Here is a 13,861-nt window from a genome sequence, read left to right on the forward strand (position 1 = left end):
TGATTTCTCATTTTAAGCATTTTATTCAAATGTCAATGAACCATACATCTTAATATGAACACTGGTAATTACCATTTTCTAGGTTATTTTGTTTACCTCAAAAATGATTCGTCTTATTTTCAACAAGCAAATGTTCGATAAAAGATTGGATTTGGCTGTTTGGGGTGGTTAGGAGCTGCAGTGCCCAATTTGACTGAGAGGGCATTAAAGACCACACAAAAGCAGACCCCACGAAAGCAGATGTTTAAAAATTTTGTTAGTATTGTCGTGGAATGTGGATAATAACTAATAATAAGTATGTAGGCATCTGGCGAAGGTTGTGGGATGACGTTGTTGCAGGAGGTCACAAGCTGATATGCCAAATGAGCCGGGGCGGGCGACCTTCACGAGATATCACGACTTGATTTGAGGACACTATAAAGGCCAATGTTGAACATCTGGAACTTTGAACGTGTCCCGAAGAGCGTTCCCTTTTTGCCATATCTCCTCTCTGCGTATACTTTGGGGCGACGCCCAACAACGTTCTCTCCAAAATAAGTAGAGCCCAAGGTGGTAACATCTTTTACATTTAATATTTTCTATATTTAATTTTATTCTTTTATTTTATTAATTACTATTTTTTTCCCAGTTCCTCAATGCAAAAACAAACAATTATATTGTTATGTATATTCTTCTTGCTTTTGAAAGTAACAAGCGAATACCGTGAGAAAAGGTTGTAAAGGTTCAGTCATGATACAGAAAATAAAATTTCTACTGTAATAAAAAGAATAATAAAACAAAACACTGACCAATAGTCAGACAAGAAAATCTGTTAGAGGCCTTTCTTGCGCAACAACTGCTTGGATGCGTTTGTGATATATCCAAACGGACAATCCCGCCAGCCCGGTTGCTTAAAAGCCCCAAACACAACTAAGGGGGACTTTAAAGTTCCTCAGTTTTCCGCCAGTTTTTGTTTTTTGGGCGCCGGCTCCTCCGAACTAGCCGGGCCCGAGGACTCGGTCGATACGGTGATGCCCGAGAGGACGTAACCGCCGCCGCCGCTCATCAGCAGCATTGGATGCGTCCTGTTGGGCAGCACCTGGGGAGAGAAAAGTCAAGACCTGTTAAGTGGAAGACCGGGACATTGAGGTAATACTGGATGGCAGTGGGTCACCTGGTAATGCCGGAGCCAAGTGTCGGTGAGGCGGAGGTTGATTGTGCCTCCTTGCTCCTTTAGTTTTGTGAAGCACTCGATGAGTGGCTGCAGTGAGGACAGCCAGGAAGGAGATAAGGGGGAAAACCTAGCATCTCAGTACCAATGTAGGTAACCCAAAGGTCCCTGGAGGGACGCTCTGACCTTTAAAGTTAGATAATGGCACCATAACTGCTATTAGGTACTGGGATGAAATCCTTTGACCCAATGTCAGAACCTAAGGTGGGGCAATGGGACTTTGGTTTCTCCTGATCCACAGCAATTCATAGATCCGACAGCGCTTGTTTTCAGCCAGCCAGAACGCGAGGCAGACGACAGCTCAAGGCTGCCCATTTTGGTCTGCCATCTTTGTCTCAAAAAAAGCACATACAGTGTTTGTATCAAAATAGTTGGGCAGTAGGTCTGGGGCACTTGCCATGCAGATCAGAGGTATCCAAAACAATTGGTAGGGGAAGAGTTTGTCCCTTTTCCTCAGACAAAATCTAATTTGGAGAAATGTTTGAGATGGATAAAGGCATGCTGGTGGCTTCACGAGCAACTCAACGTGCAGAGGATCGACGGGAACCGAAACAAAGTTATATTTGTTCTACAGCAAGAGGTTTTTTTTACGCTGTTGTTGGGTCGGTTAGTTGTCAGTGAGAGACCGTGCTACCGTGAGTTTCTGGCCATCGAATTTGTTTTATGTGACATCAGTCACTTCGTAGTAGGAGATCGGTGTACGCAGTGGATCCCAGTATTTAATGTGTATGAATAAAAATGTTTGTTTGAATTTTGTAGAAATTGGATAAATATCCACGACAAAAAATTTGCTCTACATTCTAGATCTCTCATTGTAGATCCTCTATATACCGTTATCTCTCACAAATCTGAATCTATTTCTATGTGTAGTTGGTACGGGGCCAACATTTTGCATCCACCCTTGCAAGGTCAGCGTTTCTGGATAAATTTGAATTATCCGGAAGAAATGATCCGGCTACGCCATCAAGACTATCAAGTAAAGAATCGCTGGCTGTTGTTGTTTCTGTTGTGATATGTGGATACTGTCACTATGGTGGGCGTGGCTTAGCGCTAGCTGTCGGATCTATGAATTCCTGACCTCGTGACTTGAGTAGTGGTGAGAAATTTTTTTGATTGGAATTCTCGTATCATTCTTTTATTTTTAATAGATGCATTTTATTGATTTATTTATGTATTCATGCAACTTATTTCAAATCATTTATTCTTGGTTTTTAAAAGAACAATTACTTTTTTCATCCATCTAGTTTTTTAATCAACAAAAGACATAAATGATTTGGACTACAAATATATGCGTTGATCGATTAATTATTAAATTAATGCTTCATGAAAAATACACTTTATATTGAGGGTGAGATGGGACATACTGTGGGACACTGAGGAATAGAGTTGCATCAGAACTACAATATTTCTTTATTGGCAGTACTTTTTTTTACCATTATATATGATTATGTTATTACCATTTTTTGTTTGGCTAGCCAGATTAAAAAGCCAGCTATAATTTGCTCACCCTTCGGCTAAAGTATGCAGGCAGTTCTTGGAGGATAACAGAATTGATACCATTGACCAACACACACATTTACTTGACCTAAACCCAATAGAACATCGGTGGGATTTTAAGCTTAGCTCCATCTGGTGGCTCCAGGAACCCAGTAATGCCCTGGGAGGAGATTCCCCGGACAGCATCAGTTATTTCATAAGGAAAATATTTCAATTTTTTGCATTCACCCATTAACACCACCGTACCAGCTCAAGTTTTGTTACACCAAAGATAAATAAAATGTCTTTCTTTCCTTTACATGCATGTTTATTTATACTGTTGTTAAATCATATAAACATGTATTAAATATAAGTAGTACTGCACTTACTTACAATTTTGTTCAGAATGAAAAAGCTAATTATCATAGGATTCTTTTCCCCACCATATGACAATTTCACCTTAAGACCCCCATCTCAGAATGGATTAATATTTTATCCAGGCGGGTCTACTGTTTTTGTAACCCAGGACCTTAAAGTTATATATAATGTAGGGTCCAAAGTTTTGGGCGGCCGGGGGAAAAATAAATGTAGTTAGGTTCCAAAGGTTAGACAAGTTAGCATTAGCAAATAAATACAGTTTCCAAACCTGGATTTCTCAGAATTACATAATGTACAGTATGTGTAACGATCTTGTTGCAATTTGAAAGAAGTTACCTTCCTAAGGTTAAAAATTACTACGTGCCCTAAACTCAAGAAATAAGAATTTTAAAATGATTTAACAAGGAAACTGAACAGAGTGAGATTCCTAAAGAAATAAAATGTTCTTACAGAAGCAGAAGAAAAGCCTTTTCTCTTGGGAACAATTACACATAAACACTCAATTCCATTGTGGAGATTTTAGTACCAAGCCGTTATTACACAGTCTTCCGATTAATTTCCTTGACATTTTTTCTTCGTATTTTCGTGCATGTTTCCCACCAGGGTCTTGCAGTAATTAGATGCGCAATTTTTAATGAGCTCGGTTCAAAGGAAGATTCATAATGCTCACCTCCTTATACTGCGAGTAGACAACAAAGGGCCTGGAGGGGGACAGAAACCGGAGCAGGCACATCAGGACCGGACTCGGGTGGAAACGGGAGGCGATGACCAAGCTGCCGAGAGGGAAAACAAAACGGATTAAGGCATTGATACTTTTTTATTGGAAATGTTGCCGTTCGGGCCGACTAGCACGACAGGAGTGGGGTTATGTGGTTATAATATAGATGCTACAATCAAGGATAGTGGTCTCCAACCTCTTAGAGGCCGAGACCAACTTTAAGGGCACAGAGTGGCACAAAGGGCACCTTGAAAACACTTCTGAAACAATCATTTCAATTTATTTAATTTAAGTCAAGTCATGTTTATTTGTATAGCCCTAATCACAAAGAGTCTCAAAAGGCTGCACAGACCACAGATTATTGCAAACTACAGACTATTATTACACCATCCCCCGATCTAAAACCTACATGAGGGTAAGGAAAAACTCAAAAACCTCAACATGAGGAAAATGAAGTAACCTTGAGAAGGGACTACACATGAGTTAATCTCCCTTCCAGGATGACCAGGCTGCAATTGATGTTGCAATAACAAACAATAAACAGATATTTACTGACATTTTACATGAGAACTGATTTTTAATGATTAATAAAAAATAAGGAATAATTCAACGAGATAGGAAACACAAACTTCAACATGCAATATTTAATTTCATCTTTACCTTCGCAATTGTTTCAATTACAAATGACAACTTTCACAACATTTTGTAGGAAATCACATTCAATTATTCAAGACACTATCATGAACTCTGCACCATGTTTTTACAAATGAGAACTAACAAAAATAAACTACTTTTGAAATAATTCTCATCACGTTTCTACTAATAACTACATATGCACCCAACACTTGTAAGAGTAATTCAAGGAGGACATAGAAGAAAATAGAGAGGGTATTGCTGTCATTCTTATCATCTTTAAGTAATGTGTTGGCAATAATTAACATTGCTTTTTTTAAGAACCTCCCCGTCTGAAAATGCTTTCTTTTTCTTAATCGAAATATGTGCAGCTCTAAAAGAGGCTTCGGTTGCTTTTTTGGTGTTTTTCACCGGCCTTGTAAAAAAAGACTGCCGTTTGCCCGAAGTTTAACTGGTGTGCCTTTTCTTTTTGTCGTGTGCTGCCGGACGAGTAATTATCAAGGAAGCCTTTGTGACAAGTACTGAAGTGGCGCTCCATGTTGTGCTGCTTAATAATTCTTCCTTTAAAAGGGAGGCATTGGCTCAGGAGGTAGAGCGCTCGTCTTGGCATCAAGAGATCGCAGGTTCGATTCCCGGCTCCTCCGTATTATATGTCGAAGTGTCCTTGGGCAAGACACGAAATCCCTAATGCCCCCATTAAGCAGGTAGGTGCCTTGCATGGCTGACTCCTTATTGGTCGGTAAGTGTGTAGAAACCGACTCCTTCGCGGCGCTCAAGATCGATGCAAAAATATTGCAACACAATTTAATCTCATTTCAGACATTGATAGTTCGCAATTACCGGTGGGTTTTTTCAGAAAGGGCTCGCGGACACGAGAATTGGGCGTCAACGTGCCCGCGGGCACCGAGTTGGGGACCCCTGATCAAGGAGAATCAATAAATCATAAAGGAACCCACTTTTTAGTACTAAGCCGTAATAAATGGTACTATACTTGTACTTTTCAGATCTTTTGAGTAGTTTTATTTGCCTTTTATCATATTTCAGTTTAATAGAACCAGTAATTAAATCATTTTAAGTGTTTTTCTTTCATTTTCAGTCCTATTCAATATTTTCATGCACTTTTCAGCATGTTTTAGTACATTTCAGTACTACTGAGTACTGTTCAATGCTTTTAAGAAACTTTACCTACTTTTCAGTACGTTCGAGTACCTTTCACTGCTTTCTGTAGTTTTATTTCATTTTCGCATTGATAAGTACTTGATCAATATAAATTTTCCAAAATTCATAGTATTATTCAGACCTTTCAGAATGTTTAGTAGCTTTTACTACTTTTCAATATGTTGGAGTGCGGTTCAGTACTATTTTTCGGTCCGGATAAGTTCTTTGCAGTACTATTAAATACTTTTCAGACATTTTTAGTCCTTTTCAATACTTTCCAGTAGGTCAAAGTACATTTTAGTATGAATAAATGAATGAAACTTTATTTCGAACATGATAAAAACAAAACATGTCAAAAAAACAAAAACAATGTTAATGCCCGAAAAGGAATAGGAAGAAGCATATGCTTATTTCTTCCCTCAGACTTCCCTAATTATTGTGTCTTACAGCTAAATCTCTTGTTCACAAATACATGTAAATCCCTTATGAATATACATATTTACATTGGGTCTCTTGATGCCCAGCCACTTCATCATCATCACTAGATTCACCTTCATAATTATTGTCATTGCTGGGTATCTATTATAATAACAATCACTCTCATGGGTGCTAATGGTAAGAACTGACCATGTTGTGGTGTGTGTTGTCTATCATGGAAGTATATTTAGACCTGCTGCTATGGGGGGTCCGCCCCCAGGCAGCTTAACCACCCATTGCTAAGTGTCCTGATCCGTGTATTAAAAAGACGAGGCATGGGAGCTTGAGCCAGATGCTTTCAGCATCAAGTTCCTGCTTGTCTGACCTAACTATGAGATGTGCAGACCATGTCTGTTTTGTGTTCTTATTGAGATGTATGTCTATGTGATTGTATCCCCAGTTATTTTGTTTGGTTTTCATCATCATCACCTTTATAGTTATTAATTTCATTGTTTGTTGGTTTATAAATATAGATATAGTACTTACTGTTGTCTCTATTTTCCATACTCATAAGTTCTTTATAGAAAAATTAAGTACTTTTCAGAATGTATCAGTATTTTTACAATTTTTTTTTACCATATTTTCCGTACTTTTCACTGTTTTGGAAACGTTCAGTATTTTAGGATGTTTCTCCACTTCAGTACTTTCTGTAATTTGTATTTCTTTTCTATTCTGATCAGCACTTTGAATTACCAAATAATACTTTTGAAAACTTCATTGTAATATTCAATATTTTGCAGGACTTTTCAGCACTTTTTTTAATGTTTCACCGCCTTATAGTACATTTAAGTACCTTTCAGTAGTTGTTGTTGTTTTTATTTCTTTGCAGTACTATAGGATACTTTTTGGGATGTGTCAGTACATTCCACTAATTTTCAGTACTAGTAACTGGGTTTCAGTAATTTCAGTATTTTCTTTAATGTTTTGGTACATTTTACATACTTTCAGTACTTTTACTTTTGAGTGCTTTTGAGTATTTTGGGGTCCTTGCGAGTACCTTTCTGTATTTTTGAGTCATTCCATACAAACCAAGTATTTCTTGTGTATTATAAGTGACACTAACCCATCTGCGTTCATGTCCTTCAACAGTGCAGCTGCCGCCAGTAACTTCTTGCGCTTCTCCTCCTGCTTCAACCTCTTAAGTTGAGCCTGAAATATTCCAAACAGAAATTTGAGCGGATATCTTAAGAGTTTTTTTCTCAATCAGAGCCATACCTTGGCCTCTTTGTCCCGTTCCTGTTCATCCTTCGCGCGTTGGTCCTCGGTAGATTTAATCTCCGCACTTGCAGCCTCTTCTGGAGTGTGACTCGGTTCCATTTTGGGCTGCTCCTCCGTGGCCACATCAGAATGTAGTGCCTCTGGAAAAAAAACGTACGGAAAATTGTGTTAGTGTCTAGAGCAGAATCGTAAAAAAGGGTTGAGGGAAGTTCTCAAGACTAAGTTCAGATTGCTGTCCGGAATTTTGACATTTTTACTCGCTGACACTGTCTTCTGGCTTAAGTCATCATTGCAGCCTCTGTCAAGCTCCTTTATTGGTACGTGCAAGTACGTGCATTTGTTAGAAGCGCTCGAATAAACTCTTTTTGCATGTTGTGAGTGTTTTCTGACTTTCACCATTTTCACGCACATTTTATTACACTAACAAAAAAACGCAGGGAGGAGCATGAAATCTTTCTCCCCCCACTTCCCCCCTTTTCTATTTCCTACTGTGCCGCGCATCCTGAACAGTGTTGGAAAAAGTAAGATAAAAGCAGATAGGCTGTGTGGAATTTTTTTTGAAAATGGCTCTATGAACTCAGAGGAGCTTTTTTACCAAAACTTAATGGATGAATAATGTACTTTCAATTTTTTGAGTACACCTTAAATGACACACCCACCTTTAAGCTTAGTTTTTTTCTTTTAATTGTACGGTACAACTGATAAACGTAACCAAAACCAATGTTAGCTTTTCAAAATAATGTGTATTAATGTAACAACAACATATTGCTAGTGTGATTGACTTTTGATTGATAGATTCCAGGTTAGATATTTTTTTCAGCCAATCAGGACATAGTATAAACCCCGCAAACAAATAAATAATGTGATCTTCACACAGACAGCTAATCTTAATATGTTTTTAAAATAATATTTTCGCTCATTTTTTCCCAAAGTGAAATGACAAAATATGAATTAAAATGAGGCAAATTGTTTTTTAGGGCAATTGGAAGCTCTTTTTCTTTTCTTTTAAATTCTACTCTACAGTATAATTTGTATGTATTTCCTTTTTTAAATTTTAGTAAATTATATTAAAGTAAATAATAAAGTAAAGAGACAATCTTAGTATTTTAGTGATTTGTATGCAGAAAAAATAACCCCCAATGGAACTAGAATATTTCTAGAAGTGTAGGTAAATTCAATATTTAAAAAAAAATCACCTAGATGATTTTGGATTAAGTAAATCTGGGGAAATGTTATTTTAATACAAGTATAACTTATTTAAAAAAATATATATTTTTCCTACCCCCAAAAATACACGAGCATAATTTTTCCCTACTTCTCTAAAAAAAAGAATGCATACGTACATATGAACAGGTTTACATGCGAAAAGGCATTATGAGTGTACTCTACTTAAAAGGATATTGTGTAATATTTAGTGCCTATTTCACATGGGGGAGCAAAACCCTCCTGCCCTCCAAAAAAAGAAATGCCTGGAAAGAGAAGGGCGCCACCAGGCTGTACTTGCCTAAGACACACCACGAGAAAGTGATGCCCCTACGATCTTAATGGTTAAGGGATCCATAAGGCATGATCGGAGAAAATCAAATAAAAAGGTGCAGTGGTTTAGCATTCGTGCAAATTTTTGAAGACAGTAAAAAATATCATGGACCCCAAGGGGTACTTTCAATAGACCGGGAAGATAATGGAAAGAGTTAACACATGACTAAATATTTGTCCCAGCTACTTATTTAACAGTTACTGTACATAAAGGCTTTAAGAGGATTTAGAGGAACATAAATGGAGTGAAACTCATTTGTTAGGTAATAAAGATGACTATACCCAAGTTATTAAATATTCTCGGGAGTGTATAAACAATTAACCAAGATTAGAACAACTACAGTGGCAGCATACAGTGGCGAAACTATTTTATTTAAAAATGAATAAATAAAAATGGTGGCACTTCTCTCATCCTGGATACCGCTGAAATTTTGCCATTACCTGTGTCCTTGAGAGTCGTTTCCAGCGTGCCTGCTAGCAAAGCGTTGACGTGGCAGATGGGAAAATCATGCAGCGTGTCTCGGAAGTGAGCCGGGAAGCCAAAGTTGTCAACTCCCGCCCGGGCCGGCTCTCTTCCCGGGTACATTTGGATCACTGAGCCGTAGCCTGGAAAGAGGAACAGGAGAAGAAAACGGGTCATTAACCGGTAATTAAATAAAATGGTGCGTTTTCTGGCCACTGGGTGCCGACATTTTCATTCAAATATTTTTGTTCTAATCAAATGTAGAGGAAAAAAAACACACAATACAGTATTTTCCAGAATATAGGCGCACCTTAAGCCAAAATATTAAAAATTCTCCTTATTACCGGGTGAACCTAATATACTGCAGAATACGATAGATAAGATTGAAAATGCATAGAGCAATAATAGGTACGCATTACCATATTCAGTTTTACAGTATACAACCAAATTAGAGCAATGATTGTGCATTGATTAATCATATGGATAAATATAGCTGACCTAAATCACAATACAAGGCAGGCAATGGGAATCAAACCTGAGGCGTGGTTGTGAGAGGGTTAGGGTTAGGTTTACCATATTAGTGGCAAAGATGAAATATGAAAACTGCATATAAAAAAATGAATCTTATTATCACAATATTTTTACTCAGGGTGCCAGAAATACTACTGATAGGTTAAACAGTCTCTCCACTTCTTCACCTGTACGTCAATAGCTTGTGTAGTAATTTGTTGACTTTGTTTTCTCCATTGTCTAACTTCCATTGGTAAAGAAGTGGAGAGTGTTTAACTTATCAGAATGCACAATGCAAATCAGTGTAACTGGCATCGTCAGTATAAATAGTGCGACGATAAGATAACCTCGAACGCTTTTTCATACGTCATCTGCACCGCTGGTTGTCTAGTGATAACAGGGTTAGTTCACATTTGAAAGGGCCAAGTTAAAGCACGTACGAAGCAATTTTTCACATGTTTCCAGTTCCTCCAGAGGAAGAAACTCAAAGTTTTTTTTTTTTTTTGGGCTTTGTTGGCTAAAATAAAATGTCTTCATCTTGCTGCTAGCACACATTTGTGGTATTTTGCGCGGCTCCCATCTATGAGCTACGATCTTTTTGTGTCAATGGGCTGCTATAAACAGGAGGTTGACAGATTAGAGGGCAGGCCCATTATCTGCACCGATATTTGGGAATTTGACGGATATTGGTATCAACATATTATTATGCTGATTAAGCCCAATATCCAAAACAACACAGAGCAACAGCTAGGCCGGACTTTTATTTTCCTTTCCTGCCTTTTGTCCCGAGCGCTATCCACCCGCGCCTTTTGATTGGATAAGCGACTGGGGGCGGCGCCACTGAAGCAGGAAGCCCACATCAAACTGAGCGCAGACTGGAGCTAGGGCTCTGGCTAATATTCTTCATAGTCGCAAATGTTTTTAAGATTCACATTTACTGCCTTTTTTTCTCTCCACCCTCCTTTTGGACTACCCTTGACTGAAATGTCGAGGAAATGTAGTCGCCTATGTTAGAACGAGTGTCGTGATCATAGGTTGTACAATGCGTTTATTAAGTAATACGGATTAATATGATTGAAACAAAAAAGCGACCGTTGTCTATATAATGAGTTTATCAAGACATATTCCAGCGGATGTCACCAACACTGGAGGCAACCCAATGTAGCTCAACGCTATACAATTTTTGACCACGATGAGTTGTACACAAGTAGGCTTTATATAGCTGCTATAGTAGCCTTAATGTAAAGCATGTTGACCGATCACTGTAACCAGAGAACCAGTGTGAATGAGTCCTTAGTTTTATTGGATTTCCCAGAGTAAACAAATGTTTGAATTGAATTTAAAAATCTGACTATCCAATGTTTGCGAAGTAAGACACACTTCAAACATACTGTGTCGAGTGGCTATGGGAGACTACATAGGAATACACGCTGTGATGTTAATTGTGTTGAAACTCCATTTTATTTATTGTAAAATGGTTCAGAGAGCTATTAAAGTTTTCTTTGAATTTAGAACAAATATTCTTTGTGTCTTTTTGCATTATTATTAGTTTTCAAGCTTTTGCAGCAAGTATATATCAGCTACAAATATTAGTTAACGGCCCCCTCTTACTAATAATAATCAGTACCGGCCCTGAAAAACCCATATAAGTCGATCCTTAATGTAAACTGACATCAATTCTGCCATTCTGCTTCATCAATGCACGCGCAGCTTGGCTATGTCACACTTGTTAACAAACACGGAAAGGGCTCTATAAGTGTTAGATAATAATTGAGTTCAATACGGAAGACAAAAAAAGAAAGTGCTATCAAGTATAAAAAGCAGAAAAATGAGCCATATTCTGATTCAATTTTAATGATAATGATTGCTCCGAAGCAGAGTGCATTCAACCTTGCAATCTTAGAGAATTCTTAACCTTTGCCTTTTGTTTCAGAAGATCTGTGTCTAAATTGGCGAGAGTAAAATTGTCAATCCTTTTTTGTTTTTTACATTTTATCATTTTATAGCACTGGAGAGATTACATTTTTAATTTATATTTTATTGTCTTACATTTTCAGGGACATTTTCTGTGAATATTTTAATATATATTAAAAGTGTTTTGCAGGGATCCCATGCAAAACCAATTAAATTACTCATTACAAAATAATTGGGTGCATAAAGTTTTATTATGATTGATAAAAAAATGAGCCGAGCCAGAATAGCCACTTTTCGAAAAAGAGCCGGAATTTCCATAACTTGTCTGATAAACCGGTCCTCTGGATGCGACAGTAGAGGGCAGTAACGCTTAACTGACAACTCGAGGACTGGAGCCACCATCTGCATATTTTACGACCTTTTTATTTCTTCAATTAAAAGCGTGGTCTGTCGAGTCAGACTGCCAAGAAGCATGGCCATGGCAACAATTTCAAGCACTTCAACCAAAATTCACGCATTTCCCTGACCTTAAAAACACAAAAAAATTCTCAAATTTTAAAGGATTTCAAGCACTTGTATGAACACTCTGATAAAAAAGCGGCACAGGTTAGATTCCCATTGCTTACAATGTATTGCAATTTTTGTCAGGGACACTTATCAACTGGTAAATCGTTGCACTAATGGATACCGAAAGTGTATAAAGAGTCAAATAGTTATTCTCATAGTAGCTCTTTCGTGGTCTCAATTTCACATGCCTTATAGCCTGGTCCGCCTTATGTTATGGCATGGAAAATACGGTATAAATACAATATAATTAAATTATTTTGCCCTTGTATAAGCGGATTAAAATATATTGTGTTGACATTATTGTGCCGTAAAATGTCAACTAAAATGCTGCGTTACATGTAAAACGCGCTCACCTCCCATTCTCTCCATAACAGCCCCCAGCACGAGGCCAGCGCACGTCTCAAACACCAACACTTTGCTGCCGGCGTGGATGTTGGCCAAGGTCAGCATCTGCGCCAGCGTGTCGAATCGTAAGTGACTGAAACAAAAGCGCAAATGATTCACGCTGTCGTGCATTTTGAGCGGACTGAGGCAAAGGGAATAAATAACTGGATTTACCATATCTTTGCAGGCTCTCGTCCGTGGTACATCAGCGCCATGATGCGGCAGGTGGGTTTCAGGATGGTCACGGTGTTTTCATATCTAAACATAAAAAAACAACCGTCCATTCAAATATACACCTGTACAGTAGACACCCATATGACAGGTTACGATTCTAAAGTGCCTTTCTGCCAATAGTCCATAGGGTATTGGCTGAACTCAATCCCACATTACCTTTCCATCTCCTCAGCCATTTCAGAATCCCCCGTGCTATGTAAAGACTTAATGAGTCGGTGATATAATGCTGTATTTTTCTCCTGTATTCATTCGCTATGGGTCCCAAAGCTTGCAGTGATGGTAAGGGAGAGGTAAAAACACGATAAACATGAAAACTAAGCTTGTGATTATCAAGAAATACGAAGAACATACATCATTACCTTCTCTAAGGAAAATGGCTGGACGAGAATAAGGAGGCGATAAATGCAACAAAATCTTCTAAGGGCATGAAGTTTTAAAAGTCAGTTTTATTTTTAATCCACCATCCCTGTCTCGTCCTCACTCCCTGCATCCACCTGCTACTTCACTTGACCTGCTTTAGTCACGGTACACCATAAAGCTGCAACAACGAATTGATGAAATCGATTAAAATCGCTGTTCAAAAGCCTTGGCAATGAAATTGTTCATCGATTTGTTGTGTTGCGTGAGTTATGAGTCACTGAGCACGTCCCGGAGCAAATGACATCAGCTACCATGACAGAGTGAGGTGGAGTGCGAAACAAATGCGCCTTTTTCAAAGGCTACGGTAATATCAACTCATGAAACATGACAGACACTGAAAAACAGTTCGACCCAAGTCCGCAAAAGTGTGGGAGAACTCAACAGAGACTTCAAAAAAAGTGATAAGGCATGGGAGCACCACGATCATCAGGCAGCAATCAAAACCAAAACATGGAGTCACCAGCGAGGATAAAGGGAGCTCGGTAGCAGCGTAAGCAAATACATTATTTGTTTTTATTCGTTTGTTGTTTGCGTTTTGAAGTGTGGAAACGTAACCTCCGTCTCT

The 13,861-nt window shown here is 38.3% G+C and overlaps 1 protein-coding gene and 1 long non-coding RNA gene across 4 annotated transcripts in view; one reads left to right on the forward strand and one right to left on the reverse strand.

Moving 5' to 3' along the window:
- The window catches only part of trmt6 (tRNA methyltransferase 6 non-catalytic subunit), a 19,034-nt gene continuing 5,173 nt past the window's right edge, over positions 1 to 13,861 (reverse strand). The window contains exons 5-12 of the mRNA XM_088324950.1: positions 12,817 to 12,900; positions 12,612 to 12,736; positions 9,246 to 9,410; positions 7,266 to 7,408; positions 7,114 to 7,199; positions 3,735 to 3,837; positions 1,154 to 1,240; positions 1 to 1,078 (exon numbers count right to left, since the gene is read on the reverse strand). Coding sequence (XP_088181076.1) covers positions 932 to 1,078; positions 1,154 to 1,240; positions 3,735 to 3,837; positions 7,114 to 7,199; positions 7,266 to 7,408; positions 9,246 to 9,410; positions 12,612 to 12,736; positions 12,817 to 12,900 — 940 coding nt within the window. The 3' untranslated portion in view covers positions 1 to 931. The remainder of the gene's footprint in view (positions 1,079 to 1,153; positions 1,241 to 3,734; positions 3,838 to 7,113; positions 7,200 to 7,265; positions 7,409 to 9,245; positions 9,411 to 12,611; positions 12,737 to 12,816; positions 12,901 to 13,861) is intronic.
- LOC148346092 (uncharacterized) overlaps positions 13,586 to 13,861 on the forward strand; it is a 15,408-nt gene continuing 15,132 nt past the window's right edge. For all 3 annotated transcript variants that reach the window (XR_015848267.1, XR_015848265.1, XR_015848266.1), the window contains exon 1: positions 13,586 to 13,786. This is a non-coding gene — a long non-coding RNA (uncharacterized LOC148346092). The remainder of the gene's footprint in view (positions 13,787 to 13,861) is intronic.

This window comes from Urocampus carinirostris, chromosome 20 (genome assembly GCF_059441175.1).
Source record: "Urocampus carinirostris isolate Australia breed hairy pipefish chromosome 20, RoL_Ucar_1.0, whole genome shotgun sequence".
NCBI lineage: Eukaryota > Metazoa > Chordata > Actinopteri > Syngnathiformes > Syngnathidae > Urocampus > Urocampus carinirostris.